This window comes from Seriola aureovittata, chromosome 4 (assembly GCF_021018895.1).
Source record: "Seriola aureovittata isolate HTS-2021-v1 ecotype China chromosome 4, ASM2101889v1, whole genome shotgun sequence".
Taxonomy (NCBI): Eukaryota; Metazoa; Chordata; class Actinopteri; order Carangiformes; family Carangidae; genus Seriola; species Seriola aureovittata.
In genome coordinates this window covers 12,444,910-12,466,519 of record NC_079367.1, presented here as the reverse complement: position 1 = coordinate 12,466,519, position 21,610 = coordinate 12,444,910, and the positions used below count along the sequence as shown (strand labels likewise).

The following is a 21,610-nucleotide window of genomic DNA, read 5'->3' as shown; positions in this document are numbered from 1 at the left end:
GGGGAAGAAGCAGGAAGCACAAGTTCAAGACACCAAGGAGCTCACTCAGATGCTCAAAAGAGAAATGGCTCTGAGGAACCAATCAGAGAACTACGAACTGGAGACTTTTAAAGTTGTGGAGGCTCTCCAAAAGAAAATTAAACAACTAAGAAAGATGCACGCTGCCAAGACTTCTTGCTGGAACAGAAGAAGAGCTGCTCACTGAGAACCATCAGCCCTCTCTGTTTTAACTGTAACTTTATGTGGAAAATGCTTTTTAACATTTGTCAGTTTTACTTGTGTCAGGACTACTGATGCCAGTTAGCTATTGAGCTAACACCGGCACATTTATACTGATCTTGTGTTGATTTATCTGCACTCTCTCATATAAATAAACAAATAATCAATGAACGCACAGCTCAGCCTGCAGACTTTATTTATCCTGTGGGGAAATTAACAAACTACCCAGCAGTACACAACGTAATTAAAGTTAGCTCCACCTGCAACATAAAACAGCTGCAACATAAAAGTGATGAACACATTTATGCATCAATAATTATGATTCAGTCATATAATATACATTAATTTGAAACAGGCCATAATGAGTACATTTTTGTTACTTTAAGCATATTTTGATGCTAATTGGACTTTTGCGATAGGTACATTAGCTTTGTGGAAAGCTAAAGCAGTCGAGAGCTTAAATGTTAATTATATTGAAACTGGAACAAAGTAAATATACTTCGTGTGTGAAAAGGTAATCCAGCATGGAAACAGCAGACAGAATCACTGAACGTAAAAAATGAATGGATAGAGCAGAAAAATGCCCCAAGATGAGGTAAAAGCGCAGGAGCTGCCATAAAGGAGTAGTTTCTTTTTCAGGAAACAAAACACTGCAATCATGTAATGGTAAAAAGATTGCAGTGCTATCTTCACAAATCCGTGAAACTGTCAGATTTGCTTGTGCTGTTTTGTTCAGGTATGTTACATAGACAGCTGCTGGTGAGGTTACTGTAAGTCACGCAATAGGAGAAGCTACTGATTCAATTAAAACATGAACACAGCGCAGCCGAGAGTGATTTTAAAATCTCATCGTCACTTCCTCATGAATATTGAGTGACGGAGCTGAAACCTCATATCTGGTGACAGATGACAAACAGATGGTTGAGATAATCTGCTAGAGTTAATAGATTGTAGACCGATGGTCTCAAACACTCAGAACTATTATTTATAATACTCTTACATCTGGATCTAGGTTTCACTAGTTTTAGTTTGTACAATGTAGATCATTTTTTGTGTAAGTGTGCAAGCTGCTGAACACACACTTCTTCCACTGTTTTAACATGTTGTATTGATACACTCGACTAGGCCACTGTATGTAAGTAAATCCCAAAGTTTAACCTCATGTAATGACAAAAAAAAAAAAAAAAAAAAGACATCCACCTGGCAAATTATTCCAATTTTATTCATTAAAAAAATGCATGCCTTAATGCATTCAAACACATCATAAAGTGGAATGACAAAAAGTGACAGCGCTGGGTAAAGTGTCTCACATGAATTGGACTTTCTATCAAAATTTTAGTAAGGAAGAAAAAAGAAACTATTAAAAAGATGAAGGTTTTAATGCTAACTTAATATATAAGGCAGTATTAAAAAGGCACAAGCTGCACTTTAACTGGTTGGCTGACCTCCACATGTTCACATGAAAGTACTGTGATAAACGCTGATTGACAGATGCTTCGAGACACACAAAATGTTTTGATATGTCCAGTTATCTTCTCCAACTAGTGATGCATATGTAATTGGTCAAAAATAAAGAATACAGAAAAAAAAAACAGAGGTGGTTATCAAGACAAAACCAATTCATAACCCTCTGCTGTCAGATGCATATAAAATAAACTACTGCCACTTAGGAGGCAAGATCTGGTTTCAAGTCTAACATTTTACAAATATCACAGGGTACCTATGAATTCATTTTCCTCATGTTTACAGGCAGGTTTGTTTGGGAAACTAAATGCAAATAATCTCATGTTTTTTCTATTAATGATTTTTCCCTTTGCACAACTCTTCATGCCTTTCAAAAGGTTACCCTCACTGATTACAATGAACAACAACTTATGCATAAAAGGAAAATCCCTTGTCAAAATACAAAGGTAAACATAATTGTACCTATGACGCCAGTTTGTTACACCAAACATTTTCCTCACAGAATTTTAACAAAGTTTTTAAAACATTTAAAGTATTTCAAGTACTTATAAAAGTACTATGAGATCAGCTCTGGGCGAAACTAAAGCTTCCGAGTGTTCACACTGCAACAGGAACACACAACGCTCATTATGTTCACTTAGACATACAGTATGATGGGATATTATCTGCTGTAGTACTGCAATGTTTATCAGTTGGATGAAAGTTACAAATACCTCATGATGGCAAACAGAATGAGCTTTCTAAATTTTCAATGTGAATCGGTATGTTCACAGTGGAATTATATTATGTACATCCAGAGCTTGGGATTGGGGCATCCCTGTCCCACTAAACAGATGGATTTTCTACTGAGAGTCATCATCAATTTAAAAAGATGCACAGCTAAACTGAGTGACTCATTAGTATAAAAAAAAGTGTGTCTAATCAAAATTAAATCTGAAAATAAGATGAGTATTTTCTGCATTTGCATCTTATCATTCTTATTTTACTCATGTCTGCGAGTTCCTACATCCAATCTGAATGGCCATAGTTGCAGTCGTACACCCAATTACACTAATTCACTCATTCATATATCCCTTAACCGTCTCTGGAAACCAAGTAAGTGTTGTTTGGTCTGAGACCATGGCTCAAGTGAGGACTCCAGCAGACACAGGCTGGTGGTCCAGGTATAAAATGTAGTATACATAAATAGGAAAAAAAGACTGAAATTGCTGAATGGGTTTATTACAACCTTCTGAGGTAGGGGTTGCCTCATGATCTGCTACTTGTAGCTCTCATTAACCAGGGTGAGTATGAACAAGTGTTTTTTTTGTTTGTTTGTTTGTGTTTTTTTACAATCAGTTCAGATAAAACAAGATGTCCAATAAAAATAGAAATTTTAAAACCACCACTTGAGTAGTGAGAATCAGACTCTGTTTGAGGCTCTTTAACTCCAGACATCTTGTGAGTAGCGTCCCTTGGTCATCAGTTTCTTGATGTAATCTGTGGCCTGGGTGCGCACCATGCCTCCCATTTCTTCTGCGATTTCATGGAAGGTCGTCTGCACATCCTTAGCCATGTTTCTTGCATCCCTAAACCGGCAAAGAGATCAGTTTAGATGTCTGGTTCTAATAGTTATAGTGTTTTTTTTTTTTTTTTTTTTTTTTTTAAATCATCTATGTTTCTGGATATTTCAATTTAATCAAATAAACTGATATCGGTTGGCAATAATATTCAGATCAAGTCATGGTGTAAAGTAATGGAAGTGTTTGAAACACTTCTCATTACCCCACTAGGAGGTGCAAACACACCAAAGACACTTTGCTTTTCCAAAGAAATACTCATCCTAATGTTTTCTTCTTTTTTTTTTTTTTGTCCAGGTTGATTCTTTTAAATAACATAAAAATGCAAAATTATTTCAGTTAGAGGCACAAAGTATCAGCACCTTCAACTAAGGAGTATTCAGTGCATATCAGTTCAGTTCACAAAATCAATACACAAATGTGACAATTAACTGTGAATTTACTGAAAATCATATTTTTTGTCAGTCAAATTTCCTTATTACCCGCAGATGTAGATATGAGCGTTTTCTGTGTGAATCAGCTTCCAGAGGTCCTCCTTATTATTCTTCAGGAGATGCTGCACGTACACCTTTATTGTGGAGAATGAATGAAAGGAGCAAATGTTGTTGTAGTTGCAGTGTATGCACTGTAGGCTATAGGCAACACATGGTGAACAGACAGACAGACAGACAGACAGACAGACAGACACTACTTGGCTGAAATAAGCGTTAAATTTTATATAACTTGAGATAAACACTTAGCATGTATGATTCCAGCTATTGTAAGGTGCTTCAGTAAACTATAATCACAGCTAGCCAGTAGTTTCCAGCTTCAACTCTAAGGGACACTAACACCAGTGACGCAGACAGTCGTACCTTCTGCTCCTGGTCTCTGGAGAAGGCAACATTAAGCTGTGTTAGGACTCCATTCTTCTCTGCTTCCTCCAGCTCCTCCTGGTAGAGATAATCCTCATTCTTATGCCTGCAGCCAAAGTACATCACCGTCTCTCCAACCTCCTTTCCTGTAAAAGGAAACAAAACAAAACATTGTCAAAATTGTCACACCCAACCTTCATCGTGTTTTATACTTTTTACTTTGTAAGCATACCATATCACACGGTTTCTACTTAAAACAGCTGTAAAAAATTGCATATGTGCAATTTATCTGAATAGGTCAACATGAATAATAAGCTGGTCAAACATGTCTTTTTAAACAGGTGTTTCCACTATTGGAAAATTTGTTTAATTGTATCCATCAACCCTTATTTGTATCTGTACCACTTAATGCTTTGGATATATATTTTTTGTTAGCAGCTGAGCAGTTGGAGGTCTACCACGTCATTTTTCTTTCTTTAATGAGACATAAGGTTATGAAAGGTCAGACAAACAACAGCACACACAGGCACACACACCATGGCACACAGCGTCTGTTAATACCTTGCTCTTTTAGCCAGCCCCTCTCCTGGATGAAGCCCATGAAGGGAGCGATTCCTGTCCCAGGGCCGATCATGATCACTGGGTTGGTGGCTTTGAAGGGCAGGCGGAACTGAGATTTGCGGATGTACATGGGAACAGTGGACTTGTGGCCATTGTCAGAGATCAGTTTGTTTTTCAGCCAGTTGGTGGCAACTCCTTTGTTCATGCGGCCAGTCTTGGTCTTGTACTCCACGACTACGGCACAGATGTGGATACTGTTGGGGTGAACCTACATAACAGAGGAGAGTTATTAACAGTTTACTCCTGTAATCCAGGAAACATTATTGCCAATATCAATTAAAAACACCAACAATAAAAAAACGTCTTTGGAGTAAATTAAAACGATATGACTTGAATTTCTTTTCCCTGTGATTTAAATAGAGAATTACTTTAGAGGAGGAGGCAATGGAATAATAGCGAGCCTGGAGCCGAGGCATCAGCTCACACAGATGGTCAATGGGAGGCCTCAAAGTAGGCATATCCTCCAGGATGGCGAGGATGTTTCTACTGGCATCCAACACCCAGCTCTGATAGAGAGCCTGTAGATAGGCAGCAACAAAAAGACAACAACATAGTATAAGTGGTGGAAAAACGTACAAAGGTACAGCGCATGCATCAGTTTGCATTATAACACCACCACCGATGACACTTCACCATTCATCACTGACCTTGCCCTCGGGGGAGGAGGAGGCCATCTTGCGCATGTTCTCCTGGTCTTTGGGGTCAGCGGCGTACTGTGCCAGCTCGTAGAGGACATTGGTGCGAGGGGGGTGTGTGATGTCCAGGTAGTGAGTGAGGGCCGTGCGGTAGGTGGTGGGGCAGGGGAAAGGGTGCTTCTTGTTGGACTCATCTGAAAAAAAAAACAAGAAAAAAAAAAGAAAAAACACACATTAACAACTTTATTTTTTGGTACCATGAAATTCCACTTTTCATGGTCTACTGGTAACAAAAAACATTAAGTAAAGTTTGTATCATTAACACTCGGCCTGGCCAACTTTTGTATTCTAATGTATTTTCATTATATAAGACACAGAAATAATTACTGTCATGTCTTCTTTGTTGTATTAATATATTGTTGTATATATTATTATATCGATGACCTTAGCACATTTTCTATTAAGTATTTAAATATATCCATTTAATTTTGAGGAATGTTGATAAAATACATAAACAAAAAGCCTTAATTATCACCTATGCAACCAGCAAGTACCAATGACCTTCATGATGACATGAAACGCATTTAACTAATAAAAAATACTCAACAAGTTATATTACAGCAATAATTTGTAATTGCAGTAATAACCATCATCCACTTCAAATGCAATACATGCACTGATACTCCAGGTCTAGATATCGAGAGGATTTCGTGAGACGGTTTGTGGGACAAGTTAATTAAGTCAAGGTGCTTGGGGCTTTCAATGCCATACCATCAAGGTTGTTGAGAGAGATAACCACATCAAGGTCCACTCCAAGGATGTGTCCCAGCTTGTTCACCAGCGCAGAGTCATTTGTAGGGAAAACAGCAACGTGGTCTCCTGACTCATATCTGAAATAACCGAATATGACAAATTTAGACTTTGACCTGTGTTCATAAAGCCTTCAAACAGAACAAGAATGAGACCTGTCCATCTGGTACCATGGCGTTAGAGATATGCAAAAGAAACTCTCTAGTAATTAGCTTAAAGTTACAGACACCTCATGTATCATTTATTCAACAAGTCTCACCTGATCTTGGAGCCTGTTATGTCGAGTTCCAGGTGCATTAGGTGTCTATCACCAGCTTTGTTGAGTCTGCGGTTGACAGTGACTGGGGCTAGGAAAGGGTTTTTCGAATCAAAGGGCCTGTAAATAGAAGAGCAACACTTATATGTAAAAATGTAATTACAAAGGGGTTGAAAATAGTCAAAAAAAGAGATTTTATTAAATAAAAAATATTAAGATCTATTTTTCAATAAATAAATTACAAGGTTTGATTTAAAAAAAAAAAAAAAAAAAAAAAAAAAAAAAAAAAAGGAGTGATGATTTTCCATGTCCACAAGGGGGCAGAAAGCTTCACTTTTAGAAAGTGACCTTTGATAAACTTTTGCAGTTGATAACAAATGTAGGTGAAACGTAAACAATGAGCTGTTTAAGGATGACCGAGTCCTGGAAGTGAACATCGCCTCTGCTACAGTACTTACGGCTTCTGGACCTCAAAACTCTTCAGGCGACCAATCTCTCCTGTGTACACTTTGTTCATGTTGATGTCAGTGTGCTCCTGCAGCTCGTACTGCCGTATGCTGTGAGGGAAACAACTTGAAGTTAGCCTCCTCAGACACTGCACGCATACATAATGAGATCTATTTCATTTCTAGTGAAACAAATTAAAATAAATTATGTAAAGGTGGCACACTTGTTCTTGTTTTTTAGGCTGATGCATGACCAATTTAAGACTTATAATTAATATATAATTCTTGGCATTTGTTCATTTAACATATAGTTGAATGGTGTTTTACCACATAATTGAGATATGTCCTGATTTAGCATTACATGACAAGTCTTGGTTAAGATATGGATGTTTCAAAAAAAAGGAAAAAGAAAAACATTTTGGCAAGAGTATCATTTTAAACCTAGCGATGTGACACTGATGTGTCGCATTTGCAAATCCCTGTCTGGTGATCAACTTGTAACTTCCGTCTGTGATTAGTTTTTCATTTAACCTGGACTGAAAAATATGCATTGTGTGAAAACTACCTCTGATCTGACAATTGAGAAAACATTTGTTTGCATATTTGCAAGTTCTGCTCTTTCATCGTCAGTGCAATGTTCCCTTTATGGTCAAATTCAGGAGGACACAACAACAGTTTCTCTCTTACAGCTGAATTAAGGCCTAGAGGCAGGAGGCTGCTCACACAGGGTCTAAGTGGTCAAACCATAAAAACTGTGAAATGTCTACAAATGCACCTTGAATCATCTCCTAAGGCTTCCACTCCAAAGTGCTCACAGATGGCCGGCCAGAACTGCTCTCTCCATGAAATGAAGTCCTCTTCCAGACTGAGTGACAAAAACAGAGCATCTGAATTAACATTTGTTCAAAAAGGCTGATTTAAGTTACACTTTTTATTTACGACAACATGAAAACCCTTTGAAAAACATCTTTATCTTATTTATTATGCAGCACCCTTTCTTTGGAAAGTTTTGTTAAATTCCCAAGTGAGATAACTTGAAAAAGTTTTGATTCCATCTCACGGTTGAGATGGTTTTTTGGTGGCTTCAAAAGTCTGTGCAGTGCTAAAAAGGTAAAGGGTTGATCCTCTAAGGAGCATGAATGCATCTAATTTCAGCTGCTCACCATTTTCCTCACCCTCAGGTCCAGATTTATTTTGCTAATTTATGGCGGTTATCCATGCATTCATTTTGGTCTTTAAAAACCTTTTAAATTGTCCTGATGCCACATGCATGACATTATGTTACTATTACAGACTCCAGAGGGTTTTAAACAATCACAGATTGTTCTTCTTGTCATGTAATTAATAACCCTGACCAGAAAAAATGGAAGTCAGCATTTCTTTATAAGCTCAGAGGATTAATTGGTAACTTACTTCCCATCATCGTCTCCCAACCCGAGGTCAAAGATGCGGTTGGCTCTCAGTTCTTCCAGCCTTTTGTCAACATATTTTCCCATTGCATTGTAGTGTTCATATGTCTTGTTGCCCAAAGCGAATACCTGAAGACAGAACAGGGTACAACAAGACACCAGTCAGTGAGCTTGAACGAGCAGTGACACTGGAACACAGTGTACCATGGTGAATTTGCATTTTTCAGTTATCAAACATTGTTAACAATTAATCTAAGTTTAGTGTTTTGCAATTAGTCAATTTACCAGTGCAGATATTTGAACGCTTTTCTGTTTAATGTTGAATGTGTATGGCATCACTCTTATCCAGACCAGAAACACAATAGATAAAATACAGTAGGAAGGATGTGACTGTGCCCAAGAATTTCAGATTTCTCACAGTCAAGTTCCTCACGCAAACGAGGCCAGGAGCGCTGCACCCCAACAATCACACAATGACACACACGCACAGACAGACCAGACATGACAACACACAAAGCCTTTCCTTCATGATGCACACAAAACCCGACGCAGTTTGTGCTAGTGAAGCCTGCGAACTCAATAAGAGAACCATGCAAACTGACATAGTGTGACTCATAAAATCAGCAGGTTGGGGCAGGGACAATGGTGAACAAAATTTGAATTTAAATGTGACTCACATCCTTTATGTTCATTGTAGGAGTAATGCAAATCCAGCCTGTATTGGTTTATCCAAATATTCCGAGCCAGCTATTCAAATTTCCATGTAACATTACCTCTAAAAAATGCCAAAGGGAAATCATTCGCATTCTTTCAAAACTGGATGACTTTTCCATCATTATAGTGTAGGGCTGAAGGTAACGAGCAAAACAGAGGATATACACTAAATGTGGACATTGAAAAATGTGGTCACACTTTTTAAACAATTCAGCAAACAACTGTTTTCTATGTAAAGATATAGTGTAACAATGGCGTCCTGAACAGAGAATAAAGTCGCATCCCCTCTGTGTGTGCTGCAATCCGAGTTTTTACTCTGGTCATTGTTTTGGTAGCCGGTCTTGCAGTGCGTTCCGGTGGCTCTCATGTACACATGGGTAACTTTATTCAGTTGTGCTTCCTGTTGTGTGTTTAGTGGCTGCTTTCACTGGGCCTCATAACACCTTACTGAGAACGTTTTGGTCGTGACATTTGATGGAAAACGTAACGCATGTTTACGCATCACTAACACAAAAACAATTCCTATGCAATCACCTTTTAATTACATACATAACATTTATGTAATTGTCAGTGTTCTTGTAAGGTCGTAAGAATTTGAAAGAAAAAACACGACAATAAAAACTCACAGTGTAGTTTAGTCCGCTGAGGTCTTCATCATCATTTTCCTGCAGCCAGTCATAGAAGTCCTGGGCGTTATCTGTTGGGTCTCCTTCGCCATAGGTGGCCATGCAAAATATGGCAAGGGAGTTTTCAATCTCCGACAGACGGGACAGTTCCCCCTGGAACATGAAACATCAGTATCAGAAAATGACCACTGTAGAATCTGACCAGCTGTCTCAAGAGTTGCCCTGTCAGCAAACTTGGTTCTCAGTGTTGCAATACACTCTTGGACAGAGCCTGAGATCATTATATTGTGCACTTTGTATTTTTGTTACTGAAACTGCATGCATATTGAGATAGGAGTGTGTGCTGTCCTTGGGTTTTTATGGTCTGCACTCGTCTTACTTGTTTTATTACCCAGAACAGTAAATTTATAATTAGAAGAGACCACATTTGTCTGGCTGTTATATGGCTCATTTAGAATCTGCCATGGTACATTATATGTATTTTATTTACATGTCTGTACATGTCTGGACAATCAGATTATCACCACTGCAGTGTTAACTGAATGATTGCTTTGCCACAGTAACACACTGAGTTCTTCAGTCTTCAGCACTGCAGTGATACTTCTCCCATGTCACTATCACCAATCATTCACCGGCAGCTATAACGAGTATAATCCACAAGAATGAGAAGTACTTCTTTTAATTTTAATTATGTGGGTTGTGTGTTGTTCCACTGATGCCAATTACCATGTCATACTCCTCTGGATCTGCTGCCATTCCTTTCATGCCATAACGCTGAGCATCTTTGGACAGTCTGTTAGCAAATTCCTCTGCTGTGCCCGTCTGGGAGCCGTAGAACACGATGATGTTCTTGCCCTGGTTACAAATCGACAGAAAATCATTCACATGTTGCATGAAAAAAACGCAACTATTCCCACAACTATAACAAACACCTAACCCGTCTCTTATGTTTACTATTATAACGGAACAATGTAAGAGTACAACAGATGCATTACATCTATTGTAATTTAGCTAAAATATATTCAGAATGTATTTTATTCCAAATGCTGAAACGCATTGACAGAAAGATCATACTAACACAACCAGAAACTGCATAATGTAAAATAAAGAAAGACTGATACAACTTTGGGTTTAAATGATTTCACGTTTCTCCAACATAGAGTTTATCTTTACATAAATAAACAGCTGAATGTACATTTGTAAGAATCAAGTTATACTTTATCCTTGCCTACAATGTTGCCATGATAATTCATAACAAAGAAAAACAAAATCAAATAGCAGTGGGGGCCAAACTTCCTATTCTGCCACCATTATGGTATGTGAACTATTTGCTGCAAAACCCACATGATTCAAAACCAAAGTCTTTTCTCAAGGCTGGCTTGAAAACAGACGACCATCAAAGTCAAAACAGGGCGTCCAAATCTAAAACTAAAACTTAGCAGGGGGACCATTATACTCATCATAGTCAAGGAGCAAAGGAGGAGGGAAACTTTAGCATTTTAATAAATGTAGTTTCTTTTAAAATCATATGCTTCAAGCAGTCAGGATAAAAAATATTACAAATCCAGCTTTCAATTTAAGGACCTGCAGATAAAACAGGCATTTACTGGGAAAACAACTTCAAGGCTGCTGGTGAAGGGCCACAAATTTAAGACCGTTTAACACCGTATATTTGCAATGTTCGCTCACAGCAACAAAATCTAACGTATTTTTATTTTTAAAAAAAGAAAAAAGATGAAACCACTGACACAATCGAAACAGAAGTGATGGGAAGTGTGAAGTGACAAGGAGAAAAACTAGATTGTTGTTAAAAGAACATCACTCACGGTTTTCTTCATTTTCTCAATGAAACTTGTCTCTCTTGTGGTGGGTGCTCTGAAAAAGAAAATAAATAAATAAAAAAAAAAAAAAAGATTTCACTAGTAATTAAGTCATTTTAGACAAAATAAGCATTTGTTCCCTTAACATTAAACACAAGCTACTGTCCAATAGCTCGGATGATAAAAATTTAAAATATAGGCCTATTTTTAGGCTGACATTTCTAATATTAAATAAAACCTTTAACAGCATTGCATTTACATTTACTCATTTGGCAGATGCTTTTATCAAGAGTTTCAGCAATGTAGGAGACCTTGAAATATATATTTGATAACAGCCACATTACAGAGTGTTATAAACCATTTATTAAATGTTTATACGTCACTTGAAAAGCTAAACAAATTCATAATGTAATACTGTGTTTTGATTTGTGGTGGTGGGATGACCACATTTAACATTTAGATCACCGATTGTACTTTAGACCAAACAAAAAGCAGGGAACAATAGGTCACTTGAAGTTCAGAGTGAGGTCAGATCAACATCAATAAATATGATTTACTCCACAAGTGATTCAGCTCATTGAGAAAGCAATGGGTGAGAGAAGTGACTCATCATCCTGTGATAACAGGCAATCCTGTGACATGTAAGGCAATTGCTCAACAGGCTCATCTACGTAATCATTTTCTGTGTGAAAGGTCTCCAAAGAAACAGGGGAGCAGAGCTGAGCCATGAGTCGACATCATCATTTACTGATTTTTAAGGAAATCACATTGTCACAGAAAGATGATCACACTGATCAGAACTGAAAAGTGTTTTGGTCAAATTTATGATTCTAAGCAAACTTTCGTTTAAAAGAATGCAAAAAATTAAAACATATCTTATCAAGATCATGTTATTGCCCAATCCTACAGCAAAGCATGACATGAGCAGATTTTTAAATGATCACCATATAAATAAATGCTTACTCTTACAGCTACAGGGAACAGCAGAGCAGTGACTCAGCAGCCACACAAGCATTAGTCATTCTAACCATGTGTACAAGCACGTACTAATGTTACATTATTTTTTATATAATTAAAAGGGAAATGATAGATACATAATCATTACAGCTTAGGCCTCATGGTAATTTAAAAGTGTCAGATTTATCCTGGAAGTAATTAATGGAAAACAACAACTGTCAGTATAAAGGTGCACATGAAGCAAAATCTATTATCAAACCAAATAAAAGGCAACGCCGCTTCATTCAGCTTCAAAGCTCTGAGTGGACAGCTGCTATTCTGTCTGCACTGAAAAAGGAATAAAAAGGCTACAAATAGTCACGTGAGAATAAAATGTTTTCAGATTTTCTGTATCCAGGAGCCGGTAAGATAACCATTAAATCTGAGTGAAATAGAGGCAATAATAGAGAAAGAATATTAATTTCCTACATAACATATTGAACTGGTTTCTTTTTACCTTAACCTAACCAGCTGTCTATAAGAGGTGAGACTTGAAGGCATCGGATTACATTTTGTCTCCAACACACATTTAGTCAAACGATTTAAAGCTAAGAAGCAGGGTGCAGAGTGCAGGCATGTGGGACTGATGCCCAACACGCCATAAAAACCGAGCTCCCCACGGCTAATACGGATCACACTCTGAAGCAAAGTGTAAATTCCTGATACAAATTTAAAAAGAACAAGCCTTTGCCCCCAAGCTGAAGCATTCCTCACAGCTTTAACAGGATCTGTCTGAACTGTTATCAGCTCACGTCTGCCTCAACGGCCCCAGAGTCACTCAACAACAGGACTTTTTTTTTTTTGCATCATTACACAACAACCAGGTTACCGGATTTCAGAATCTAGGCAGGACTAAAAATGCTGTGACAACAAACGCAAATACCTTGAGCAAAACTAAACATACAGTGCATACAACAAAGGATATCACTTTTCCCATCTCTGTAACACTAAATACAAACTAATATTCTGTAATATTCTGAGAGGCATTTCGTGAGGACAGGCAGCGATAGGATTTTAACAAGTGAAAAAAAACAAAAAAACGTATGGACAAAAACTAAAAAGGAAATGAATCACGGTTGAGAACAAATCACTAGCGTTGCAGAGCTGTTAGCTACAGCCTGAAACATAACTTGAAGGAGACAGGTTGTATTAGCAAATCATACGTTTCTAATGATGTTATCTCAAATATCAGGAAGTAACCTGTGAAGACTGCAAGTTTGACTCTAATAACATTAGACTAATTGAGGAAATGGATCCTGTGAGAGTGCAGCAGCATACACCCATTACATTAATAAAACTATAAATACATTTTAACGGCAAATGCAAATAGGGTCATAATCTTGAAGATCTTTTCCTTTCTGCACTGGCTCGAGTCCCATATAAAAACAAATGCACGTCTGCTGGTGTTTAATCACTGTTTAAACAATTCACAGTTCAGAGCTCGTCATATGTATATACTGTCAAAATAAAATTTCCATTCATTCATCCATACAGGAACTAAACTTTTTCACACAAGCACATTGAGTCAGTTCCGTCTTTGTCTGTAACTCAGGCCCGTTCAAACGTGGAAGTGATCTGATGATGCTACAATCAATGACACATTTTTCCATTTTATGACCTGAATCCAATGAAATGGAAATCAGACCTGATGCTATGTTTGTTTACTGATTGAAATGGAACAAGCCTTTAAAATGTGCAAGACAGTGACGGCCAATGAGGTAAATGATTGACTGAGCTTGTGGGAAAGGGGGGGGGGGGGGGGGGGGCAGAAGACCCAATAATTAAATTGTGTTTGTGGTGAAACAGATTTTATCACCACCTCTTACGTAACCTACTGGGAACATTGAATGGTTTTTGAAACCATTATCTTCCCAGGCTGTGATACAAACAAGCAACTACACCTTTTATGTTGAAAGCCACCAGTTTGATACTTATGAAGGGTGTCATTCAAAAACTTGCCCTCCCAATGTGATCTGTACTATCAAACTCAGCAGCAGGATTAAACAATGGCAGATGGTGGTAAAGACAACTCCAAGCACGCAAAAAAATATCTTACTCCATCTTACTCAGCAGTAAATCAAGCACTTTACTGACCTCTCAGCAGCATCTCTCCTGTCCTCTGGCAGGGAGAAGACACAGCCCATGGCATGCAGCCCTGTAGCTCACCGCTGCCTCTAGCACCACTGGCTAGGCCACGCCGGAAACCACCACGCTCAAAATCAAAAGCAGGACGTCAACACTCCACAACCACAAGATGGAAAAACAAAACCAGTCCAGAAAGGCAGCAGGACACTCGCAGGTTTGGAAGAGCTGCCTGCCTTCACCTAAGAGGCTCCAACACGATCTGAACTCTGCCTCTTCCTGTGCTGCTCTCTGAAACCAGCAGCGTCTGTTCTCCACACACACACACACACACACACACACACACACACACACACACACACACACACACACACACACACACACACACACACACACACACACAGAGCACAGCAGCCTACAAGCCCTGTCAGTGTCTGGCAACCGCTGTGGACACAATGGTGGGAAACTGACTTTCCCATAAAATGTAGCAGAGCTGCAGACCCACAGTTTTGACTCACACAAACACACACTGAAACACTCTCGGGCTGAAAATGCCTTCCTCTTCATCCCCGCCCCTTTCCCTCTCCGGTCTGAAAGGTGTTCGGAACGAAAAAGTCTACAAGATCCATTCTGAGAATTTGGCTAGTTATCAGAGCAACTCCTCGGTGGACCATTGAAGGGGGGGAAAGAGCTGTGAATGGTCGTTTTTTTCTGAAGTATCCCCCGCCCCCATCTCACTGGAGGAGAGAGGGGAATGTCATTGCTATAGCAACCTCATTTATCATAAAAGGATTGCATTTGTGACATGGCCCTACTCCAATGGCAGTGCAGCTCAGCCCACACACACACACGCACACACACACACACATTAGAAAGAAAAAAAGGGGAGTGGGGAAAGAAGAATAAAAAAAAGTAACTCAGGGCAAAGAAAGGGTTGCTTGTCTTTTGCCTCAACTTTCCACCTTTGGAGAGGACTCACAAAAGGAGCTTGGCTCGCCTGCCTCGTTTGTTCTCCAGGGAACTTTTAAAATGGGTTCAGGGCCAAAAACAAAAGCACAGGAAAGACATGGAAGACTACACCCCCTTCATAACAGTTAGGTAATCACTGCTCCCTTTGAGGGGAGGGGAGACCAGCTTGGCGCTTGTGTTGCTCTATGTTCCCTTCCTGTACTCCCGCCCTCCACAGATACACACTCTTCCCAAAGCAAAACATGTCCTCCAGGGGTCTTTCCCCCTTCTAGCCAACCTCCTGTTTTCACACAAATGGTCAGGATCTCCCTAGCTCAGCCTCCAACACTGTCTCCATTCACACAACCAACGTAGGACCTCAGCCACACAGCGAGCGTGGCTGCTGCTGCTGGCCCGTGGCTTTACTCTGGTGACCAAAGAAATTGTGTTGTGGTCAGGGAGGGAGTAAAAATGTGGCCAGTGGAAGGAGAGCCCACTGAAATCAAGCCAAGCCTCCATCGCTCCACTGATAAGTGATGAGGGGAGGGAACAGAGGAGGGAAAGCTCATAGGCACTAACACCAGAGAGAGAAAGAGGCAGTCCGAGAGAGACAGAGAGAGAGAGAGAGAGAGAGAGAGAGAGAGAGACAGAGACAGAGACATCAGATAAGTTTGTGAGAGAGGGGAAAGACTGTGCAAAAGAAGAGGGGGGCAGACAGCAAAGGTCGCTACTAGTGGAACATTTACAAGAGCCTTAAGCCATGCACTCTCACACACTTGCTTCAAGGCCAATTTAGTGACAGCTTGTGCACAGAATGTAATGACAGAGTCTAACTCAGGGAAAACATTTGTTTCTTTCAAACTGCTTATGTGTGATAAGACACAGGCAGATCAAAAGAGAAACACACTTATCCTCATCATTCTTCTCTAATGGAAACAGGTACAGCTACAACGATTAGTCAGTGACTCAATTAGTTGACAGACTGAAAATTAATCTGCAAATAATCGCTTTGGTCATTTTTTAAACAGCAATGAAGAACACCTGATGGGTCCAGCTTGTGAGCATTTTCTGCCTCTCCGTTTTATGATTGTAAACTGAGTAGCTGCTCGAAACAAGACATTTGAAGATTGAAGATCATCTTAGACTGTGGGAATCATAACAGGCCTGTTTCACTGTTTTCTATCATTTTAGAGACAACATGATTGATCAACTAATCAAGAATCTTACTGGCAGATTAATCAATAATAAAAAAAATGGTTACTTGCAGCCCTAAAAATATCAACAAAAAAAAAAAAAACCTTGTAAGCCAGACACTGACTTAACAGTGTTCAAATAAAAATATCCCATCTAGATGCAACATGTCTTCTCAACCTCCGGATCAGCATGTTTTTACAGCTTTTTACACAATTTCAAGTATGTCTAAGATCAAGTGGTTACTTAATCTCATAGGAGAAACAGAATCTGGCTATGGATTTAATTTTTAAGTAAATGACAAAACATCTTGTGAATTTTAAACACCAATGACCAACAATAAAAACCTGAAACCAATACCACCCCCTGGTGTATACACACACAGATCACCGGTGCAACAAAGTTTGGTCCAACAAAAGAGTTCAAGCCACTTTCACCAGGTTAAGGTTGATAAGGAGCTGAGATCAGCAGTGCTAATGTGAATTAAACTGCACACATAGAACATCATCTCACTAATTCACTGGGACAAAAGCTAAACTGAGAGACATGACTTGAATTTCAGGTATCAAAGTAAATATGGTGTCGCTTTCTGAGCATTGTTCAGCAAATACTATTTTGTTGTTACTGGATAAACATCAGGTGTGAAGATGCAACTTTGTAAAGAACTGTGATCCCTGAAAGCTGTGCTGTTTAAGTATGCGTCGACACGTGTGTATTGTGTTTAGCTAGCACTTATGAGTGATGATAATGTTATAAGCTTCTTAGAAAACGGTAATAATATAACAAAATGCAATTCCTGCATAGAAAAAGATTAATGAGGATGTGTTTTAAACATAACATTGCCTTGTTCTAACAGCATGGTACCAAGGTATGAAAATGCAACATTTTTTAAGACAGTCAAATCGGCTACAAATAAAAAGTGTTTTTTGCTTTCAGCAGATGCAGTTTAAATAATAAGCCAAGAATCAGAATCAGGATTTTATAAGAGTCAACAGGACTCAGAATAATAATCTATAAAATATACACAATACACCACATTCTCAAAAGATAAATAATAAATGTGTCTTATTCATTCATTTACCTTTACCTCACAGCAGCCCTAATTTTTTTTCTCCTCCTTAAATCTGAATTGTAACTTTTTTGGGGAATGTTTTTATTAAAAAAACAACAACAGCAACAACAACAACAACAACAACAACAACAAAACTAAAACCCAGGTGTACCCTGACAGATACTCACGGTGTGTCGAGCTTCTTGAATTCAGGGATGGGATCAGGCTTCTTGCGGGACATGAACCAATAAATGAGAAGGCCGACTATCAGGGAAAAGAGGAAGAGGTCCAGGTTGCTGAAAAGAGGCTCCTCTTCATCCGCCATGGGCTCTGTGTGTGTGGTGGTCTCAGCGTCCATGTCTGCCATGTTGACACTCTGCATGGGGACGGAAAGATCACAGCTATTAGACCAGTGAAAAAATAGGAACTTATATAGTGCTGAAACTGATTATTTGACAGACAGTTAATCGACTTTGATAACCAATCCATAATTTTTTCCACTAATCATTAAGTAAAAATAGCACTCGACACTTCCAGCTCATAGGATTGTATAAAAGAAAAATCCCTTTAGGTTTTGATTTGATGGTTAAATTAAATGAGATGTTATTGTCTTTGCACAGAAAAGCACCAGTGCGACAAAATTTCATGCAAACAGCAGCAAAAGTGCATACAGAGATACATTAAAATAAAAAAATGTGCATAATAAATAAGAGTGTAATGGAGTAGTGAAAGTGAAGGGTTGTAACTGTAAAATACAAAATAAACAAAATGATATACAAAATGAAAAGCAGCTTTGGTCATATAGCATGTACAAATGGTTACTGGTTATGTTATGTAGAGTATAAACATAAAGTTATTCAATAAAGACAATTTGTTGCCCTACAGGGGTGTCCTCCCAGATACTGACTACAGTGTGTTTAATATAACCCGGAGGGAAAGCTGTAATTTAAAACCTGTCATTTAAAATGTGTTTTGTGTCTACAGTAATGGTTAAAAAGATTTCCAGCTGAACAAAACAGGGAACTGAAAACTGGTTAAGCCACTGCACAGAACAATATGATTGCTAACATATGTGAGCCATATTATGCATGTTAACCATAGAATGACAGCTTTTGTGCAAGAGTTATTGGACAATTGGCTCTATCACTTGGCTCAACATATTACAAAACTGCAACCCTCTGCTTTCTATACATGAGGAATTTCTGATCATGCATCAGCGAAAGCAACTCTTCTCAAACTATGCACGAGAGGACTTCATGTTCTCAGCTCTCCATTTACAATTTGGTTCAAGGACTCAAAACAATGAGATCAGGTTTTCTCTGATCCTGTGAGCTGGCTGGCTAACAACTACAGTACAGTCTGACTGATATCACTTACTATACTGCTGACTCACTGATATTCAGCAAACCACTTCACCTACCATGTAGAGAGGTACCTGTGTGTCAACCTCAGTAGGTACAGAAGTTATGGTCTGCAAAACTATTATACTACAAACCTAGCACAGTCAAAAACATTCCTAAATCAAATATTTCAATAACACTTTCTCAAATCAGTGAACTGTAATGGAATATCAGTTCATTTTATGTGTAAGATTTGTACTGGAACATTTTATATGGAGCAGTTAAACAATTCAAGGTTTTGAGCTGTTTTTAAAATTAGCTACACAGGTAATAAGTTGGTAATAAGTTCCAGTCATACAACCAGCTAGTGTGGTAATCAATTATGTTTTATAATAGCATTCAGTGGTTTCCTTAATAAAAGCTTTTGCCTGACCAGTGATGGATTTAAAATCAATACCAATATTTAGGAGTTTACACTGTTAACATGACATTAAACAGTTGTGTCGAGAGTGTGGTCAACTGCGGTGTTGATTACATTTTACGGTCATTTTAGACAGCTGTAGTTAGTGGTGCTGTTTAATTGTTTTGCATTATAAGAATTATTTCTATTATTTTGTCCACTTCATTTATAGCAATGAGGGCAGGCTAAATAACAGAAACATCCCTCTGTACGAAGCAATACAGTTAACAGTACCACAAACTACAGATCATCCTGGAGAAAACAAGCACCACACTAAGGTAATGATCTCAAGCTAAATCACTCACACTTCAACGGTGTCTCCTGTCTGTTGGGATACAGTATCCATGTCGACTACTCTGCTTAGTGATCTCCCAGCAGGATCAATTATCAGCTCAAACTGAAAACACAAGTGCCTCCTGTCTCAAGTTCACATTGCATAATTTAAGTTAGCAGCTACTAACAGGAAAATACTATCTAGGCAGTTTAGTTAATCAAGTAATTTAATTTTTCTTATTGATTTCCACACACAGTGGTGTACACCCTGTCAAAGACATGACATGAGGGAACTGAATCAGCAACTATTTTGATTAATGATTCACTGTGCTAATACTTTTACAAGCAGAAATGCCAATTAGTCTCTGGTTTCAGCCTCTCAAATGTAAGAACTTGCTGCTTTTCTTTGACAGAATGACAGTAAAATGAACATATTGGTCTTCTAGAACAAATTAAACAAGCAACCTGAATTCATCTCCTAGAGCTGTGGGAAATTATAACAGGCATGTTTCACTATTTTCTGATATCAAAGAAAGCTTTACAAATCTGGCCAAGGAAAAAAGTTGTCCAAGTAACAGACTGTTTTTTAAATACCTCTGATGGATAAAGTTGTCCTATGTACTGAAGATCCAAGTGTACGCTGCTATTCAGAACTATGTGAGGCTTTGGTTAAATGCAAGTTCATCAAGTGAAAGAAGCTTTTGAGAAGCTGTTGTCTCCGGGCTTTTAAATGATCAATGAATTGGACGAGGTTTACTGCAGTTCATCCTCACGACTTCTGCTTGGAGCAAATAATTGTGTAACAACCGAGATAGTGGCACCGGTTTCTGACCGCATGTGAGAAGTTACAGATACCGGTTTGACGTGTTTTTAATGCTAGTGATAGCTAAGATAAGGATATTTACCTCTTTATAAATCACTAGTTAGGGCAAAACCACAAAAATTACCATGATAGCCTGCGGGAGTGGACTAGGGGGCCCTGGCTATTCCCTGGACTCTGAGAATTTTGACTGTAAACATGACACTAAAAAAACAAAGACTAATTCAGACATATAATAATGTCGTCTAAAGCATGGTATGTATAAAGCTGATGGGATTAAAGGGTTTTAAACTACACATGCTAAAGAAACGACTGATCAAAAAGAGATATAAGTTAGCCTCAGTTTGCGTAACGGAAGAGTCAGCACTTCTCTCAAGCTAATGTTTGCCTTAAAAGCTAAATATTTCCTCTATATTTAAAGTTAATAGTTTCGGAGAGAGGGTATTATCCCTGAGGTGTCAGTCCCACAGACTGCCACAGACTAGAGGTCGACAGAAGTCAAGTTGAAGATGTGAGTTTGGTGTGTTCTTACCCTCGGCTCTCCTCTTCGTGTCAGGCTCACACTGTGCTTAATACGGAAGGAAACTTTACGCCATGTAGGTTCAAACCAACTGCAGCCCGGCAGCGGGGGAGTACTCTTACACTTTCAATGCCATATAAATCATATCCGGGGATGTTTTTTAATCGTTGAAAACCTGTAGATACGTGTTTTTAAAAGAGACAATTCTAATCTTATGGACTATCGGATTTCATGGTGTTTAGTTTTTAGTTTCTAGCAGACACGTGATTTCACTTGGGTCGGTCTATAAAGGCATTACCTAATGTCAATGTGCACATGTAACCTGTTAAAATAAATAACTGTGGAGATGTAGCAGGCTAAGGGTCATGGTTATGTAATCCAACCGACAGACTCTGTGTATCCCTGACAGGCTGAAAGGCAGATTCGTCAGACGTGTCCTCCACAGCTTAAAGGCTGTTTATGTTCACAGCACCAAGGACACATGGTAGATAGCCCA

The 21,610-nt window shown here is 38.6% G+C and overlaps 1 protein-coding gene across 2 annotated transcripts; it reads right to left on the bottom strand.

Annotated features, from left to right (window-relative positions):
* Positions 1 to 1,422: 1,422 nt before the first annotated feature.
* On the bottom strand, positions 1,423 to 21,215 carry porb (P450 (cytochrome) oxidoreductase b). Of its 2 annotated transcripts, XM_056374193.1 has the most exons (16): positions 21,127 to 21,215; positions 17,890 to 18,077; positions 11,440 to 11,488; positions 10,340 to 10,468; positions 9,614 to 9,766; positions 8,278 to 8,402; positions 7,640 to 7,729; positions 6,877 to 6,975; positions 6,422 to 6,538; positions 6,124 to 6,242; positions 5,365 to 5,546; positions 5,086 to 5,235; positions 4,658 to 4,925; positions 4,097 to 4,242; positions 3,725 to 3,810; positions 1,423 to 3,251 (listed from the first exon to the last, which is right to left on the bottom strand). In XM_056374193.1, the coding sequence occupies exons 2-16, from the start codon at positions 18,066 to 18,068 to the stop codon at positions 3,107 to 3,109; spliced, it is 2,037 nt and encodes a 678-aa protein (XP_056230168.1). In that variant the 5' UTR covers positions 18,069 to 18,077; positions 21,127 to 21,215; the 3' UTR covers positions 1,423 to 3,106. The 2 variants fall into 2 exon arrangements, with proteins under 2 accessions (XP_056230168.1, XP_056230169.1); XM_056374194.1 differs by lacking the exons at positions 17,890 to 18,077; positions 21,127 to 21,215 and adding an exon at positions 14,524 to 14,980.
* Positions 21,216 to 21,610: the final 395 nt, after the last annotated feature.